This window comes from Scomber scombrus, chromosome 8, assembly GCF_963691925.1.
Source record: "Scomber scombrus chromosome 8, fScoSco1.1, whole genome shotgun sequence".
Lineage (NCBI taxonomy): Eukaryota > Metazoa > Chordata > Actinopteri > Scombriformes > Scombridae > Scomber > Scomber scombrus.
Window position 1 is genome coordinate 23,364,296 of NC_084977.1, and position 18,993 is coordinate 23,383,288.

An 18,993-nucleotide genomic window follows, 5' to 3' on the forward strand; every position below is an offset into this window, starting at 1 on the left:
TCAGTCACTGTGTCAGCTGCTATGTGTTTTTTTCTTCTTCTTCTAACAACTGGTTTTAAAAAGTTGTAAAAATGTATTATTTTATGTCAAAACAAACACACACACACACACACACACACACAACTGGGCGGTGGTTTGCAGACTCCCCACATCAAACAACTTTCACACATGCAGATTATAAGTAAAAGACCATTAACTGTGCCTATGCAGACACTGACTCACCCCACTGAACATGTAGAAAAAAGGTAAACAACCAAAATCAACAAACACACCCACCATCCCTCCCTCCAACCCACCCACCCACACACACACGCGCAGCCTACATGCAGACAGAAAGTTACGACAGAGGGATAAAATATGAGTGTGACAGTGAAACGAGAGAGTGGAAAAACTGAGTGTGAGCGGGAAAGCGTGTGAGTCTCTGACTGTAAGCGTGGGAAGGGTTAATGCGCTGTACTGGATGTGACAGTTTTGTGGGTGTCTGAGCGTAAAAAAAAGGTCAAAGTTGTAATGGAGTAATCGAACCTCTGTGTCGTCTCCTTCGTACGCCTCATTTCCATCCCCGCTCCCTTCGTTACTGTCCTCCCCTTCTTCCCCCATCCCTCCATCATCTTCCTCCTCGTCTTCTTCATCTTCCTCCTCTTCTTCTTCCTCCTCGTCTTCCTCTTCCTCCTCATCTTCGTAGTCCTGTATTGGGCAGTGATAAAATCAGTTGGGAGGAAACAAAGACAAATTTCCGCACTGATACATTTTGCCTTAAAGAATCTACCTGTTCTTCCTCCTCTTCCTCCTCCTCTTCCTGGTCCTCCTCACTCTCTGTATCTGTTACGATGATGATAACTTCCCGCTGATGCTGGTCAGGGGTTTCACTTTGTGTCAGAGAAACCTCTTGGTCCATTGAAACAGACTGGGAAGCTGTGCCCTCATCTCCGTCCTCCAGTACTTGAAACTCCTCCGTCTGCAGGATGATACAATGAAAGCCATGTTCAACTTTTGGTCTTGTGCTACATGTACTACCAAAAAGTGAATACCAAATTAATTCAGCAACATTAGTATTAACTACTCCTGCCTGTTTCATTGTATTCATCAGACCAAACAATTTATAGCTGTAAATAGAGATTTCTTGGGCCATAATTCTTCCCCGACACATGTAAGAAGCAAAATGCAGTTGCAGCATGTTCATCTTCTCTGGTAAAGCAAAAAGAAGAAAAAAACTGCTCATTTGAAGATGTAAATCTCACAACAATGAGGTGTACGGAAAAAATGAAGTTAATTGCCAGCAGTAATAACAGCACTGAAATGACCCTGGCCAACAATCCTGGCCTTATTTGTGCTCTTTAATCATACCAAAGCATCTTAATGACATATTGGGGACAGAAAACAGAAATATATTTTACACCTTAAAGTAAAGAGATCATTGAAATGTATTATTTATTTGTATTAGATGATATAATGACCTGGCTGGCTTCTGCACCGTCCTGACTGTCTGTTGGCACCATTCCTTCAGCCTCAACACTGTCCTCAGCCAGCACCTCCTCCTGAGTAAAACACATGACACATTAAGAACTGTGCCAATTTTGAAATCATTAAAAACATCTAATGAGATCTGTATGTAACCCTGCTTCGCACCTCTGGACCCACTCTCTGGATAATGCGCAACTTCTTGGGTATAGGAGCCCTGGAGGTATCCTCCTGGGAGGCCTCTGTGTCAGTGACCATGGTGGTGCTTTCCTCCTCTTCACGAGGTCTTTTGGACATGGATGAGGTTCCTGGTGTCGCTGAAACTGGAGATAAGGCATGGTTACTGTTTAGACTATTGCCATACAGTGATGTTAAATGATACTTTTAAAATCATAGTTGATAGCTGCCTGCACTCATGCACATATTGTTAAATTTGTAGCAGCAAGCACAAGAAATTCCTTGAATATATGTTTCCTCCAATCTGTTTGATACAGGTGCAAAATTGACACGATGACACAGCATGGATTTTTTTTTCTTTTTCTTCCAAATGTTTGCAAAATAGCAGCCTGTGTGTTACATGCAACATTATAATAAGGTAATAAGTGTATTTAATTAACTCAAACTACCTCTTTGTTTCTTCAAATAATTCTGTATCTCTCAAAATACAACGGTATAATAAAATTGCATTGCTCTCCACCATAAACCTTTATTCATCTCAACTCTCAAAGAAATAATTTCTCACCAGTCCCAAACACAGAGGAAGTAGAAGATGTTGAAGGCCATTCCACCTGCGAGCTGGGGGTCGCCTCGATTACGACAGGTGGTGGCTCCTGATTGGCCGGCTCTGTGTGGGTCACACTCTGTTGCTGCGTTGGCTGGACAAAAGCTGTGGCCTGTGTCTGGGTCTGCTGCACATTTAGCATGGGGCTCGCTAAAGTGGTCTGGATGTTGGGGCTGGCGGAGCGCACCGATCCACTGGCGCTACCGTACACAGTCACATGCTCCACTGGTGGGCCTTCTGTAGACTGCATGGCTATAGAGGAGACACAATCAGTGCAAAAGAGTTTCAGCCAATGAAGAGTGAGATATTGTACCATAAAAAAAACTCTTCACTGAGCCCCCAAAAGTATTATATAGTATCAAGATATATTTCAGGGAATCACTCTTTGTCAGTGTTGGAGGGGGATTCATAACCAAATCATATGTCTTTAGTAGAGTAGCCTTTATCACGTTTGACTAATCTGTAGGGCCAATAGTCTCTTGGCTGGTTTCCTACATTCATATCTGAAGCTTTGTTGTTAGACTTACCTTCCTGGGTCTCCACCTGTGTGGTGGGCATGACAGTAGCAGTGGGTGTCGGGGTGGGTACAGTAGCTGGGGTGATCATGGGCCTGATGCTTGCCCTTGGAGTTGGTTTGTTCCCCGGGTTGACGGGTTGCTTGCTGGCTGTGGCCACTACAGGTGTTGGCTTAATGTTGGCAGTTGGAGGTTCGGAGCTGCTAGCACTGAAATAAACAAAGATCGGGGCTTGAGTAATGACTCCTAATAATGACTAGGAATAACTATGGTCTATTCATTTCTATGCATCTCTGTTGCACTACAGTATACATATATATGACAAGCAGCTTTTGCAGGTGTGTATCATACCTGCCCCTATCTGCAGCTGGGGTTGTCTTCAGACTGATCTGTCTCTGTTCTGTGCTCCTCTGCTGCTCCTGGGTCTAAAATCAGGACAGACAGACAAAAGTCATCATGGAGATCAACAAGGTGCTTTGAGTCATGATGCTGTAGAGTTCCACCCAAACTTGTAACCATACCACCGGACATGCTCTTTTAGACATGTCTCACATTTTTCACCACAAATCCATTGTGTATTCAATGCATCACCCATGGGACAGCAGTTGTCTCATACCATTACATGACAAAGCATTAACAGACTTTAAAATGCTCTTTGGCTCTAGGAACAAAACCTGAAATATTTTAGGTAAGTTTTACAGTGCTGAAAACTTGATGTAATTTCTAGTTTATGGTAATAAAACTAAAATCCAAAGAGAGATTAATAGCTAACTAATAACAACAAAAGTGCTTTGGGAGCTTTGTTTATTATCAGTTTGCTTTACGCTTGTTTTAGCAACCTTAACGCTTAACTCAATGTCTCTATGGGTTTTCAAATTTAGTGAAAAAGTAAAACAATTAAAAGAAAAATATTCATGCGATCACATGGTAAACAGTTTCTCACCTTACTAGGACCTGCCTCAGCTGGCTCGTCTCTTTGCTCCTGTCTCTCCTGTTGACCTCGCAGGTCTCTCAGTTCTCTCTCCTGTCGACTCAGACGGCCCTCGTACTGGGACTTGAGAGCACTCACTCGCACCTCCAACTCCTCACGCTGCTGCTTTAGCTCCTCATTTTCCTTCTGCAACTGCTCTTTGGTGGCTGGGCATAAATTAATTTGGTCTTAGATTTCAATCAAACATACAAGGAACACTACAATAGGAAAGGCAAATGGGGAGAAGAATTGAGGAAAAAAAGGATTATTATTGTAGTTTCATTTGTGGTAATGTAAGCTTCTCTAACCCATGAGCTGGTTGATCTTCTGCTTGGCATAAACGATGGCCTTCCTGGTCTTTTCCTCCTTGTCGGTCATCTGCTGTCTCAGTGTGTCCTCCTGGGAAGCCTTATCCTGCAGCTCCTGCCTCAGCCTGGTCAGCTCTGTCTGCAACCTGGATGACTGTTCCTGGGCGTTGCGCGCTTCAGTCTCACGCTCTGTAACCACCTGAGGCAGACCAGGAAGACATGGTGCAAATAAATGTATGTTAAAAAAAAAAAAGATAAGCATGCTTATTCAGTGGATGGGATACAGTAATTAATGCTGTCTAGCTACTGCCTGTTTCAATATTACTTTTTGCATTGTAATGGCTTAAATTATGCAAGCTACATGATTTCTCAAACTGATCACAATGCAAGTGTTCTCTGTCTCCCTGATAAGAGGCTGAGAGGAACATGAGCCTGGACACAGAGTCTACAGCCCAGTAAAACGTTTTATCTCAAACTTGACTTGTTATGTCTAACCTTGTTAATGTTCTCCAGCTGTCCCTCCAGCTCTTTGGTCTTGGATTCAGCCTGGCTAAGAGAATCTTTGAGGCTCTGTAGTTCCTGAACTGAGGCTTGACGAGCCTCCTCTTCTTGAGATGGACCTGCCGCGGCCTCAGCTACCATCTGGAGGACAGAAAATATCGATTATGCTTAAACCAGCACAAACAGTGGTGGTGTTGACTGTTTCTAGTGGATTGAAATGTATAATACAACCATGCTCTTTTTTCTCAAATCTTTGGATTAAAAAGTAGAAACAGCTCCTAAACCCACACCTTGTCATGTTCCACTTTGAGCTCATCATACTGAGTCTTGTAGCGGCGTCCAATCTTCTTGACCTGGGTGATCGTCCGCACCTTCTCCTGGAGCTCCTGGTTCTTGGCATCCAGTTCCTTCTTTAGCGAATTCCTCTCATCAGTTATCTTACTCATGTTGTCACGCAAGTTCTGTATCTGGCTTTGCAGGGATGTGGTTAGATTATTGGTCCTGTAGAGAGAAATGAAGAGATGGGGAAAATGAATGACTAAGGCAAAGAAATTGGGTAGGACTGAGTGGTGAAGATCCCAAGAAGTCAAACAGATTGCATGGAGAAAAAGACTGGTCTGTAAAAACCTGCTCAGTAACAATTCAACACTTATGTTATTTAGAGTCCCTCACCTGGTCACGTCTGCTTTAAGTCTGTTGCTCTCCTCAGTGAGCTGCTGAATACGTTTAAGGTGAGCCTCCTTCTCCGAATGAAGACGCTTGTACTCTTCAGGATCTGAATCTTTCTGCTGGCTCACCAAATGCTAAAACAACGGGACAAAAACCTGTGAGTTAGTGGTATGAATACATAAAAACATTAAGAATAAAATAACATTATTATTTATCTTGACTTCTTCCTATAAGCAGCTTTGTTGGTTTACTTTCTAGTCTTTTCACTGACCTGGGTCCGAGCCTTCCAGCGCTTGATCTCTTCTTCCAGTATCTTCTTTTCTGCTTGCAGCATCCCGCTCTTCTCACTCAGCTCGGAGTTCGCCTGTTGCAGTGGCATGATGTCTGACTCCATCTTTTGCACCTGAAACACAAATGAGAGGAACTGAAACAAAGTAGATTGGGAGGTTCACTGGAAAATACTGCCCTAATAGAGTGAATTATGAACTGCTGTAGTTAGGAGTGCACGGAGAGTTGTGGCAAACTACATTCTTGAAAGAAATGCAACTGTTACCTTAGCTTGGGTTTGCTGCAGCTCTTGCTCCATCTTGTCCCTCTCCTCTCTCAGCATCTTGTTGGTCTCCATCAGGATGCTCATAGTTTCCGTCTTCTTCATCAGCTCATCGTGCTGAGCTAAGGTCTTTGCTGTCACCTGAGTCAGATGAACATTGGTCTTTAAGTCACATACAGTTTTTCTAAAAAGGTCTAACCACAATTGAGCAATCTAACAAGTAGTTGCTGTACACAACATTATTTCTAATTGTGGGATCAGTGAGTATAAAAACATACCTGCATCCTCTCCCTTGCAGCACTCAAGCTGTCCTGCACCTCCTTCAGTTCTCGTTCCAGGTGCTCCACTCTCAGACGGTAACGCAAACTCTCCCCTTGGGCAACCTCAAAACGAGACTCTGCAATCTCTTTTTCCCGACGCACAAACCTGTGATAGAGAACAGATAAGTATGTCCAAAACAAGGAGGAGCATGGAAGTATAAGAGCAAGACCTGAAGTGGGCTATATCATTTTCTGGATAGCTTTTTCCAAATGTATGTAGGACTCTTAATGTGAAAGAGTGTCTTAATGTGTCATTTGTAATGTGTAAACATAGGTTACCTGAGAATCTCAAGGACTTGGTCTTGAGATTTGCCCTCTTCAGTCAGGGAGATGTTCATGGGACTCTCACTTGAAGCACGCTGTAAATTGTCAGCCATCTTGCTACTCATTGTTTGGAGCTGCTCGTGCAGGAGAGTGTTCTGTGTCTGCAACTCGTCATGGCGGTTCTCTATCTTGGACATCTCCTCCTGTGACATGAGGAAAAAAAAAAGATGTCCACATTATGTCAAAGGTTGATCTACAGGGATTAGAAAAATACTAAAGTAAAGTAAAGAGTTACTATAGAATACAATCTAAAACCTATTGCTACATTTTTATACTGTATCTGTCTATCTAATCAGCTTTTCAACCAACCTTGAGGATCTTCTCCTGCTCCCCCCAGGAGACCCTGGCCTCCAGTAGCTCAGCTTGGACCCTCTGGGTTCGCTCGTCCAGTTGGTGTCTGAGCTCCACGGCTTGGAGGGCCTGAGCCTTCGCAGCCTGCAGGGCCTCCACATCTGCTGCATGAAGCATCATCTCCCGCTCATATTTATCTTGTGTCTCAGCTGCCAGCTTAGCCTTGAGAAAAGAAAAAGATGTGATATCATCTGTCCAGAGATAACTAATTTCACTAAGCCTTACTGCTCACTTTGTTTTCACCACCTGATCCATCAAATCATCTGGTTTACCAAATGTCTGACAGATGTAGAAATTGCTATTTACTGACATTTCACATGCTACACAGATTTTGGAGGGTTGTAATGAATCTCTACTCTGAAATACACAACTAGTTGTGCCGAGGACTACCCAGGAAAATATTTTAGGTATAAATATGAACATGGGGAAGTGTGGTGGTTTTTTACAAAAGAGGTTTCTCCCATGAAGACAGGAAAGAAATGGTTATTTGTATCAGATTTGCTGATTTTAATAACAATAACTGGCAATCCTAATTTGAAATTCCCAGTAGGAAAAACCAATCAGGATCACACTCTTCTGCAATTAATTGTGTAATGGCTGCTTACCTGATCCTGGCTGTCTTGTAGAGCCTGCTGCTGCTGGGTTTCAGCGACTGTCACTCGCAATAGTGCCGCCTGGCGATCTGCCTGGGCACTGCTTAGACTCCTCCTCAAAGTGTTTATCTAACACACACACACACACACACACACACACACACACACACACACACACACACACACACACACACACACACACACACACACACACACACACACACACACACACACACACACACACACACACACACACACACACACACACACACACACACCAAATAAGAAAAACAAGTCTCAGACTGCAAAAAGTGGCGAGGGCAATAAAATAGTGAATTGAGATTTTTTAAAAGGAAAATGTACACCAATACTTGGACTTAATATGCGTACAACATAACTAACATAAAAAAATATGGGACTTTGATTACCTGCTCCTCCAGAGAGACCAGGGCTCTCTGCTTTAGGTCCTCTATAGCTTGTTTCTCTTTCTCTGCATCAAGAAGCTTCTCCTGCAGCCTGCGGTGCTGCTCTACAGCCTCCTTCATACGGGTTTCAATGGACGAGCGTGCCTGCTCCGTTACCTGGACATTACACATTTTGCAACATTATAGTACAGTTATCTTCCCAAAAATGTCTAAATGTGCAATATTATACCAAGAGGGAAAGCTAAGAGTTCAGGCATATGTAACCAATCATCAAACATGTCCCAGTATCAATGGCAGATAATAAATACCATACTAATATAATAAAAGAAGCCAGTTTGTTGCCATTTTGAGGGGAATTTGTGACCTGGGATATTAGAATATACAAATAAAATGATTTGACACCTGACATCTAGCTCCCACATACTTTTTTGTATGTGAAGGTGATTTTATCTTTTTGTGGCCAGTTGATTTATGAGAGCAGGAACACGGATAAGCAGTTTCTTTGGATTTTTTTTGTCATGATAGTGTTCCCCACCTGTTTCTCTTTATCCAGGGACTCCTCCAGGCTCTGAGCCATGGCTCTGTACTGCTCCATGCTGGAGGTGGCTGCCCTGAGACTCTCTGCCAGCTCCTCTGCTCGGCTTTCAGCCAAGCGCAGGCGGCCCTGCAGATCCTCTCTGTCTTGATCTGAAGCCTGCAAGCCTGAAAGCAGGAGAATCAGTGACATGAGTGACTGAGGCACATTTTAGACAGGGAGGTGAAGATGGAATGAGGACTGATGAAAAAAACATAACATAGTTAAGAGTCTGCTTAAAAGCCACAAACATTTGTATGGCTGTGGTTTAGACATTTAATTGAATTTTACTGGGTCTGGCTTCATATGAAATGCTAGAAATTGCATCAGCTAATGAGAAAATAGCCTCCTTGCATATACTTAAAGTAGGCTGAGTGCATATGTGGGACAGTAGATGGGAAGAAAGGACAGCATCTGTAAAATTTTTTGTCATTTACTTGCAACCTAGCATGTAAACAGCCACTTTTGTATATGATAATTACACAGATGGTAACTTAGATGTAATAAATGATTTGGCTTCAAATGACTTGAAATGTTTTGCCTAAATCCGAAGTTGCATTTCATTTGAAAACTAACAGCAAAAATACTTTGCACTCCTCTATGCATGTTGAGTGTGTTGTGCCTGTATGTGCATGTTAGTGCCAACCTCTGATGATGGGCGTGGAGGGGGCGTTCAGTGTGTGGCGTGCTTCGCTGCTGCCTTGCTGCAGTCTGTGTGTGTTGAGCTCCAACTCGGCAGCACTCAGCAGCTCCTTGGTCTTCTGTTGTAAAGCCACCTGTGTTTCCAGCTGCCTCTTTGCATCCATTAACTGGATCTGCGCATGAAAAAAAGAGTGGTATTGATAAATAGAGTGAACAAACTAAATATACTCTATGTTCTTAATGTCCACTGATCAATAATCTTGTGATCAAACCAGCTTGTGCAGCCTTTTGAGAACAAAAAAAACCCGGTAACTACAAATAAAAAATCCCTAAATCTTTTATCTTAACTCAGTGAGGAAAAGTATAATTCAATGGTCCATAAAGTCAAATTTAATTGGAAATATCTTGTACTCTTGCAGAAAACACCTTGGCAACAGTTAAATTCTCTTACTTCCTGGTTTCTGCTGAGCAGGTGCCGCTGTTCGACCTCGTTCTCCAGCCTCTTCTGCAGCTGGGAGATCTCTCGTTCCTGTTTCTCCAGCTGGCCGTTGAGGCGCTGACGTGTATCAGTCTCTGAGCGCTCAAGAGTGGCCTAAATAAAATTTGTTTAAAACAAAACAAAAAAACCCAACAGTTAACATTTTGAACCATATTTATTTCTGTGTGTGACACTGAGTGAGAAATGGCACTGTTAGATTACCTGAATGGTCTGCAGGTTGGAAAGCAGCAGGTTCTGGCTCTGCTGTTGGCTTAGGATTGTCTCTTTTTCCTGATTTAACCTGGACTCAACCAGCTTCAGCATGTCTCTCTCCTTTCGTAGGCTCTCAGCACGGCCCTAAGAGACAGAGAGAGATAAGGTAAAGTAAGGAAAAATCAAAGACTGGTGTATATTTCTTCAGTGATTAAAGAAATGGAAAAAAAAACTCTGTTAGGACAAAGACAAACCTCGGCCATAGCGAGCTTCTCTTTTGCAGCTCTCAGATCTTCATTTGAAGTGTGGATGGTTTGCTCGTGCTTCTGTGTGGCAGCGGCCATCTTCTGTCCTTTTTCTCTGAGGGAGGCAATCTCTTTCCTGTAGCCCTCGACATTGTCCTGCAGCATCTCGTACCTGACATTATTGAGACACGTCATTTTTCTAGTTGTCTATGAGCTCTCTTGTGCATTATTTAAACATAAAATGTTGACAAACAACAGACTTATGTTCCTGCTCATGTACATGTATTTCAAACTTACCTCTTAGAAGCAAACTCGAGCTGTGTGGATGTCTTTGCATTTTGGGAGCGGAGGTCAGAAAGCTGCTCCTGGAGCTTCTCATTTTGCCCAGTCAGTCCCTTGTCAGACTCCACACGCTCCTTCTTATAGGCAGTGAACACCTCCTGCAACTGCAGATATAACGAGACATTCTTACTTCCTATGGTTATTCTTGTAATACCTTTTTCACACAAAAGAAACATGTTTGATGGGGAACAATGGACACACAGTACCAAATAAAGTTTCCTTTTTAGTTTAGCTTCACTATCACTCACTGTTTTTATAGACTGACTGACTGAAATGTTGATTAAACAATTTTAATGTTCACCCCAACAGAGGGAATTGTTCACCCTTTCATATACGAAGTAAAATCCAGTTAAACTTGTATACAACTGTCCATGAATGTAGTTCCATCTGAAAGTTATACAAATTAATCACAGGTGTGTAGTCTTTACATGTAAATGTTTATGAGTTTCAGCCTACAGTTAAGACTGAATTAATTCTGCTTGGTATCAGAAGCAAAAGGTGTCAGAATTTTTCCAGTACAAAATGTAACAGAAAGTAGAGGCACATTGCCCTCTAGTGGCAACATAATACAATTACAAAAGCATGTCACTTGCTGTGGGCAACACTCAACACGCAAATACTGATCCAGAAATATACGCAGTATTTTTCAAATAATTTACAGAAATTGGGAAAGCTGAAGCCATGAGAGTATTTTAATCTGGTAATACTTCATAATCAGGCCTGGATCTACAAGAGTTAGAGACAGATTTAATCCCATTGAACACATTGCGGGCGCTGCCATACACCATGCAGCAAAAATCTACAAACTATCTTATGCTTCTAAATAAATATAATCATTACATTGTGGAGATGAACACACCTGCACCCTGCTGTAACTGCTTAGCTTTGATAAATGGATGCAAAAGGAACAGAAGCCCAAATATACTCAGTTTTTGGCAAACATGGAGCTCACCTGTCGCAAAGCTGCCTTGGCCTCCAGTGCTTCAGCAGATTCTGCTGCCATGGAGACGAGTGCAGTGGGTGTTCCTGTGGTGGGAGTGGCTGCGGGTGAACGTCGTGGGGTGGAAGTCAGGGAGAACTCCTCAGGTGGTGTACCTTAATCAAAAACACTTCAGTTCAGCCACACAGGGCAAACTATAATAATACTGTATAAGTTAAACAGTGAGATCTAACTGAATCTGAACTATAATTTGCTGGAGAACACATTCAGCGATGTTAAAAATGAAAAGCCATCTAATCATTAAACCTTTCCAGAAGCTTTATGCGCACTGTCATGTGTCAATAGTATATGACTGATCTCTTGTGTGCGTTACCTTGCTGAGGGAAACTGACTCCTGTTGCCTGGGCCAGCAACACACGGTACATGTCCCTCTGCCTCACAATGGACTCCGTCATCTTTATCTGCTGGTTGCGTTGCTCCTTCAGGGACTCCAGCTCAACCTGGGCTTTGTCCAAACTTTGCTCCAGCTCACCACGCCTGTGATAGTTCATACTGATTAGCCCATCTGACATTTCTTCACACCACACACACACACTCGTTTACATGTATGTTCAAGTATCTCAACCAAGTGTTTAAGTGTTAGTTAAGTGAGAGTGAGATGAACTGAGACTATAGACTGGAAATGACCTGAATTCTACCTAAATTAAATGTCTAAACAAACAATATTATCATAGTATCATCATAATTTCACACGAAAAACATCTAAAAATTCATTTTCTGGAGAAGCAACTATAATATTCAAATAAAGCTACCAGAGTCAAGCAGAGATAGATTTCTTAGTTTATATAAAGTATTGATTTATGACTATATACCGTACATAACATCATTATTATTTTAATCAGGTGAAATTGTGATATTCACACAGCCACTGTTTTGTTACCAATCACTGAATTGGCTGGTGAGACATCAAGAAACACACTGAACAAAGTCAAACCAGCACAGAGTCAGACATACTTATTGCCGGTGGCCTCGTGCTCTTCTTTCTCTTGGGCATCGCTGAGGTCCCTGAGGGCCAACAGAAGACGCTGGTTCTGCTTCTGCAGCTCTTCCACACCGCGGAACGTCACCAGGTGTTGACTGATCACCTCAGATGTGCTGCTGACATCGGCTGAGCTAACCTCCTCCTCATGAATCACATGGTTTCCACGGGCCTCTTCCAGCTCGATAAGGAGCACACGCACCTAGCAAGAAAGGTAAAGAAGAACTTTGACAGTAAGCATTTATTGAAAACCTATTTATAGTTTCATTTTCTGAGAATAATTATAATCAGCATGTATTTTTGTTGGGCTTTTGTTGTATTTTGTCTTTTTGTTTTAATGTATTCTGTTTGTCTTTATGATGGTATTATTTATTTGTTTTGTCAATTTTTTTGTTAAATGTTTTTGCTGTGTTGTATTTTGTTAAGGATCCCCTTGAAAACAAAATGGTACATCTCAAGGGGTTATCCTAATAAAGAATTTCAATATATACCCCATAAGATGGGAGATGATAGCAAACCCACCTGCTGAGCCATGTCTGAGACCTGCAGATCAGACCTCTGGTTGTCCCTCTCCAGGACAGAGGAGCGCTTGTTGGCTTCATCAGCATCCTTCTGCAGGCGGTGCACCTCCTGAAAATATAAGAAATTAATCAGTGTTGACTTTAAATGCATATGGGACATCACATCTTCAAAATAAGAAAATTCCCAGCATTACTACCCCACCCTGTTCAATTTCTAAGAAAATCAATACACACCGTCACAGCCTGCTCCAGCTTGGTGGAAAGACTGGCGACTGACTTCTGCATGCGCTCATGTTCGTCTCTCTGCCGTTTGAGGATGGGGGCTTTGCCTTCCACTTCCTGCACGATATCATCCAGGTACTTGTTGACCCGCTTGTTCTCCAGGCGCTCCAACTGCAGCTGCTCTTGGCTCTCCACATAGGCAGTATACAACTGGCCAAAAACAAATAAATACAACTGAAATCTTGTGTAAAAATAACACATGAAACTAAACAACCAAATTAAAAACAATCAAATTAGTCCTTAACAGCGGACTGAAAATGTTGTTGTCCAGCAGCTGAGCCATAAGAGGGTCTAAAAATGGCATTACATCATATGATATTGGAAATCCATTTGTGTCAGTCTAATGGAGCTCATCAATAGCAAACTCATTCTTACAAGCCAAGTGAGACCATTTACAATAAAGTCTGTAGTTTGGGCATTGATATTCAACTACACATACCTCAGTTAGCTTCATTCCAGGTTTTATCTTGGATACAGCAGCTGCTGTTGGAGACATAGTTGTCATTTGCTCCTCTGTGATCAAAGATGTTGTGCGGACAGGGCCTAGACATAAAAAGGAGAACACAGATCACAAGTTATTGTTATTTATATAACTAACACAACCCCTACAAGGCATCACATCAACTTCACAAAATGTATATGTCCTCAATGTAAACCTGTGTTACAAAGATTTGGACAGGATTTAAATCGGCCCAACTGACCTCTAAGTTTAGAATTAGACAGCAGGTCATTGGCGTTGTCCAGTTCTTTCTCGAGCCCCTGGATCCTCTCCTTCAGCTCAGCAACAGTGTTGTCTGTGGCACCATTCATCTCCTGCAACTTCCCCTCAAGGGCCTTGTTTGCTGCAGTGACAGGAGGAAACAGAACAAATGACGGGGAGTACCAACAAGTAGAAACCCATTTAGCAGTTAAACCATACAGTTTAACCATATGTTAAATAATGAGAATGGTAGTTATGGTTATTGTGGTAGCCTCATACCTTCTCCAGCATCTTTCAACAGCTTATGCAGCTCCTCCACTGCTAGACTCAGTTCTTCACTTTTTGCCTCAGAATCTGCTGCTGCTCCCTGCCGCCACAAGGAAAAGGTTAATGTTGGCATCTACTATATCTTTTACCACAAAGACATAATATTTATCTAATAAAATATGATAAAAGGAAAAGGTTGCTTATTCCATATCTGTGACACAATGACACCCTGTTGACTAAAAATGGAGACGCAGGTCTAAAGGAATTTTAGTAAAAGTAAAAAGTACCAGATTATTTAGGTTTGTTTGAACACAGGAACATACCTTGTATAAATTGGAAAGCTTGATGTTGGCATTCAGCTCATTTCTGAACTTTTCCTCCATGGTGGCTTGCTGCTCCTTGGACTAAAACGAGTAAACAACCACATATTCACTTCAATTATTAAACTTCACAGTGAGTGTTACAATAGTTGTAATTGTTGCAGAATACACCCAACAAAAATGTGAATATAGTCCAACTAAAAAAAACAAAAAAAGATGAACTGCAAACTTCTGGGAGGCTGCAAGAAACAGCACACATACTTCTCTCAGTTTGCTGATCATGTCCTCATTCTGTTTCTGAAGGCTCTCATTTGAAGTCTTCAAACTGGCCACTTGGTCTTGGAGTCTTGTCAACTGGAAATCACAAAAGAAAAAACATAATTAAGTTCTGACCATGACAGTGAGCACTAGGTTGAATGTGACTGTTTTTAAAGTAAAGTGCAAAGTGCGTCCAGACACCATCTCTGTTTTGGTGTTTTCATTCCTAACATTCATTATCACTGTAAGATGAATATATACAGTAAAGTAAAATAAAGAAAACATGCCTCATCTTCTCTGTTCTCCAGGTTGCACTTCAGTTCCAGGATCTCGTTACCCTTCTGTCGGGACAGGGACAATAGCTCCTCACTCTTGGCCTTCAACTCCTCATTTAGCCAAGATGTTTGGCCATTCAGCAGCTCCTTCTCTTGTTCCATACGTTTCTCCTTGTACTGGAATGGCAAACCACCACGATGTCATTCAGTAATTTGATAATAAGACAACATGTATAGTATAACATAGCAGCTTTTTACAAAGTCACTTCCTCTGTAAACACATCTGATGTTAAAATATTCAAATAGTCACTATGAAAATAACAGTATGTCTCACTTTAATGTTGACTTCAGCTGCTTCAAGCTCATCCAGCTTCATCTGCAGAGCCATTTTAGAGGTGTTGACTTCCACCAACTTATCATTGAGTTGCCTCAAGTCATCTGGTGGGACAACAGAAACAAAACAAAACATGGATTAGTATGTAAATACAAAACATTTAAGGAAAAGTCTCTAGACTAATTCATTTGTCCATACCATTTAAATTTTCCACTTCCAAGGATCTCCTTTCCAGTGTTCGTACAAGTTCTCGCTTTTCTCCCTCCAGTTCTTCTTTGGCTTTTGACAGCACCGTCTAAAGGCATACGTCTCAATATTAATCAGTGATTTCTGGGCATGGCTTACAGAAGTTATACTTGTACTGATTATATCCGTAGTCTTAGTGGTCATCACTTTCCCCATCATTCAACTCAATTAAAAGGTATGGTCGCATTTCACTTCTGTATGGAAAATATTTGCTCCATCCTTTATTCTGTCCAATTAAAGCCTGTGTGACTGACAAATAGGGCTGCAACTAATGATTAATTTCATTATTGATTCATCTTCAGATTATTTTCTCACTCATTGTGTTAATTGCCTAGTTTATAAAGTGTTAAAAAAAATTGAAAATATTTTCCATTTTCCCATTTACAATTTCTCCAATTACATGTGACATCTTCACTTAGTTTGCCTTGTCTGACCAACAGACCAAAAACCTAAATATATTCACTTTTCTGTTCCCTCACACTTGAGAAGCTGAAACTTGAGAATATTTGTTATTTTTTTGCCTGGAAAAATTACTGAAATGAAATAGTTCTTGATTAATTTTTAGCTGACTGCAACTGTGTCCCGTTTACAAGCAAATTTAAACACTCAGTCCTTCCTACACATCATTAGACTTAAATATGCCTAAATATCTGATCTCCATTAAGTATGCCCATAGCCAAATCTAAGGAAATGCAAGGAAAAATGTACCTACCTACCTTGTAGATACAACAGCACTACTTCTAATACGTAAACCCTCGATACAGTTGATATAGGTTGAGTTAATTACAACAGATTATATAATATGCAACAACACACAGGAACATAGATTATGTTTAAGTTTGCCTCCAGTTGGGGGTTAAGGGAAATAATGATATTTAGAGGCTGAATCTCTGTTTGTTTACTACTTACACTTGTGAAAAAATGTTAGACATCATAGCAAAAGCCGTAAAGCTGTTTAAACCCACTTTTGCAAAACCTGGCTTATGAAAACAGAAAAAGACCACGTTAGACATTAGACCCAGATCTAAATCCACTGTATTTATAGACTTGTCAAATCTGGACTAGATTAACATGGACACTCCAGGAATTTTCTAAAGTCTAAGTATAGTGGTTTCTGCCCTGGTTGTGGTCTGATGTGTTCTGCACAGGTGGGAAAAAACAGTGAAATCACCCTTTTCAGGTCAGCTAGTGGAGCCCAGAGTTCAAACCAGACATTGTGAAGTAGCATTTAGCTGTTATGCTGCACACAACTGGAACAAGCTACCAGAAGAACTGAAATCAGCCCCAAATGTTAACATCTTTAAATCCAGGTTAAAAACTCTTCTCCTGTGCTTATGATTGAGCTCTTTTAAAGTACTTTAAATCTTAATCTTTCATTTGCACTTAATGTCCTTTTAATGATTTTAAAGCAAATCATTTTGTTATGCTGCAAACTTATATTTAATGCTCTATTCTAGTCTAGTTTTTATTTTATTTTTCTCTTTATATTTTTCTGTACTTTGTTTTTATTTTTTTATTATTAGTGGGGTTTTTTGTTTTTAATTGTATGATTTAATGTTTCCATGTGTTTACTATTATTTGGTTTTATTTATATTTTTCAAATTGTATGTTTTTCGTTTCCAATTCCTACTGATGAATGTTTGTTTTTATGTAAAGCACATTGAAAATAAAGCTGCTTGCCTTGCTTGTAGTTTTCACAAATAATAAATAAATAATAAATGTTTAACAAATCTGAAAGTCTGTTTCAATCAGTCCCAGGAGTCTCCTTGTTATGATCCAGATTTGACAGGTCTAGGTAATCTGGATTGACCTGGTCTAATGTGGTCTGGATGCGAAAAAGAGCAGTGAACTCGCCCTTTTCTCGAATTTATAAGCAAAATAAAAGTTTTCACAATCTTGTGGTAGGATGTTTAACATTTTTCCACAAATTCAAGCCGCACAAAAACGGATAACCAGTCGCTATATATCATTATTTGTTTCTCGAAGAATATAATGATTAAACATCACATAAAGCTTCTTTATCTTTAAACAAAGCGTATTTTGTTAGCCATACCTGCTCTGATGATAACCTCCCTTGGACATTTTCATATTCCTTGTTTTTCTCACGCACACCTTTGAGTTCATCCTCTGAAAAAGCCAAAATCCTATTGTTAATAGCCAAGAAAAGCTAAATCAAGGTAATGCTATGTATAGGCAATATTACAAAAGGTTCACCGAGCTTGGTGAACTCTTCTTTGAGTTTAAGGTGCTGTTGAGTCTTGGATAAAAACTCGTCCTGACACTGAGCAAGCTGTTTCACTTTCTCAAAGAAGTGTTGTTCTGTAAGAAGAAAAATATGATCACTAACAAAAACAAACATCAGAAAATGTCACCGTGTTGACGCTAAGCAGGCTAGCTCAGGTTAGCATTAGTTAGCGTCACATTTTAGCTGATAACAATCTGAGGATTTACCGAGGACGACTTCTCAAAGCCGTACAAACACATATTAAACAATCTACAATTGAAAGTGTATGTGTTAGAAACGTCCAAAGCTAAATGATTCACTTTAACTTTGCTCGGTCCTTCAAACGTGCGTTTCATTACACGGTGAGCACTTTAGCACCGCTAGCTAGCTAAATAATGAGCCATATCTTACCGCTGTCGACTCTAATTTGTTCTTGTTGTGCTTTCAAAGAATCGATTTCATATTGCTGATCTGTCAGGATCTTCTCGAGTTTGTTCTGAATTGTTTTGGGTAGCTTTGATATCTCGGAGCTTTCAAACTCCTGCAGCAGCAGTGCCGCCATTTTTTCCCCGAGAACACCGCGTGCATGCGCAGTTTGCGATTTGAATTTGTCACGACTAGTAGAGCATTGTGGGAAATGTAGTTCCTCTATGTACTATATCACAAAATAATGACTTATCTTATGACTTATTAGTTTCTCATTATTTTGAGATACTAAGTCATCATTTTGAGATATTAAATCATTATTTTGGGAAAGTTTCCCATTATGTAGACTTACAGGATCTTGTTTTCATCACATTGGCAGAAATGGGCTTCGATAACTGTGTAAGAAAAGTACTATACAAATAAATTTGACTTGACCGGAACAGTATAATTGAAAACATTTTGGTATCTCTTTATTTTTAGATACATTCGTATTATTTTGAGATAGTATCTCATTATTTTGAGAGAGTTTCTCATTATAATTTTTTTATCACATTGGCGGAAAAGGGTTTCCATGCACATTGGCAGTCCAAGGTGCTTAAAGTTCCCCTTCAGACATGTTTTATAATGCATATAAAATAGATAATTTGTGTCTGATATGGATTTTTTTCTGCTCATGCTCGAGGGCCCCTTTCTGCTCAAGGGCTCCTGGGCACTTGCCCACATTGCCCGAATGGTAGATCTGACCATGTACATTTAATTTCAGACATTTTCCTGTTGGACACAAGATGTCTCCAACTCCACTGGAAAGTCCATTCTCAGTGTTTGTGCACTGGAGGCTTCGTCACACTTGTTGGACCAGGATTGGCTACCAAACCATTTGTGATGTCATAATAATGCTC

The 18,993-nt window shown here is 40.7% G+C and overlaps 1 protein-coding gene across 2 annotated transcripts in view; it reads right to left on the reverse strand.

Moving 5' to 3' along the window:
* tprb (translocated promoter region b, nuclear basket protein) overlaps nt 1-18,230 on the reverse strand; it is a 23,831-nt gene extending 5,601 nt beyond the window's left edge. For both annotated transcript variants that reach the window (XM_062423439.1, XM_062423438.1), the window contains exons 1-41: nt 18,080-18,230; nt 17,659-17,763; nt 17,498-17,571; nt 15,397-15,493; nt 15,199-15,302; nt 14,877-15,041; nt 14,593-14,685; nt 14,335-14,415; nt 14,024-14,111; nt 13,746-13,886; nt 13,484-13,587; nt 12,997-13,194; nt 12,764-12,871; nt 12,217-12,443; nt 11,576-11,739; nt 11,215-11,357; nt 10,218-10,366; nt 9,930-10,092; nt 9,685-9,819; nt 9,436-9,576; nt 8,989-9,157; nt 8,304-8,470; nt 7,772-7,924; nt 7,356-7,472; nt 6,709-6,912; nt 6,355-6,542; nt 6,034-6,181; nt 5,759-5,896; nt 5,477-5,608; nt 5,209-5,339; nt 4,827-5,037; nt 4,531-4,677; nt 4,036-4,234; nt 3,701-3,894; nt 3,109-3,182; nt 2,770-2,966; nt 2,204-2,494; nt 1,630-1,784; nt 1,458-1,538; nt 770-958; nt 526-687 (exon numbers count right to left, since the gene is read on the reverse strand). In XM_062423439.1, the coding sequence (XP_062279423.1) occupies nt 526-687; nt 770-958; nt 1,458-1,538; nt 1,630-1,784; nt 2,204-2,494; nt 2,770-2,966; nt 3,109-3,182; nt 3,701-3,894; nt 4,036-4,234; nt 4,531-4,677; nt 4,827-5,037; nt 5,209-5,339; nt 5,477-5,608; nt 5,759-5,896; nt 6,034-6,181; nt 6,355-6,542; nt 6,709-6,912; nt 7,356-7,472; nt 7,772-7,924; nt 8,304-8,470; nt 8,989-9,157; nt 9,436-9,576; nt 9,685-9,819; nt 9,930-10,092; nt 10,218-10,366; nt 11,215-11,357; nt 11,576-11,739; nt 12,217-12,443; nt 12,764-12,871; nt 12,997-13,194; nt 13,484-13,587; nt 13,746-13,886; nt 14,024-14,111; nt 14,335-14,415; nt 14,593-14,685; nt 14,877-15,041; nt 15,199-15,302; nt 15,397-15,493; nt 17,498-17,571; nt 17,659-17,763; nt 18,080-18,230 (6,078 nt within the window). The remainder of the gene's footprint in view (nt 1-525; nt 688-769; nt 959-1,457; nt 1,539-1,629; nt 1,785-2,203; nt 2,495-2,769; nt 2,967-3,108; nt 3,183-3,700; nt 3,895-4,035; nt 4,235-4,530; nt 4,678-4,826; nt 5,038-5,208; nt 5,340-5,476; nt 5,609-5,758; nt 5,897-6,033; nt 6,182-6,354; nt 6,543-6,708; nt 6,913-7,355; nt 7,473-7,771; nt 7,925-8,303; nt 8,471-8,988; nt 9,158-9,435; nt 9,577-9,684; nt 9,820-9,929; nt 10,093-10,217; nt 10,367-11,214; nt 11,358-11,575; nt 11,740-12,216; nt 12,444-12,763; nt 12,872-12,996; nt 13,195-13,483; nt 13,588-13,745; nt 13,887-14,023; nt 14,112-14,334; nt 14,416-14,592; nt 14,686-14,876; nt 15,042-15,198; nt 15,303-15,396; nt 15,494-17,497; nt 17,572-17,658; nt 17,764-18,079) is intronic.
* Nucleotides 18,231-18,993: the final 763 nt, after the last annotated feature.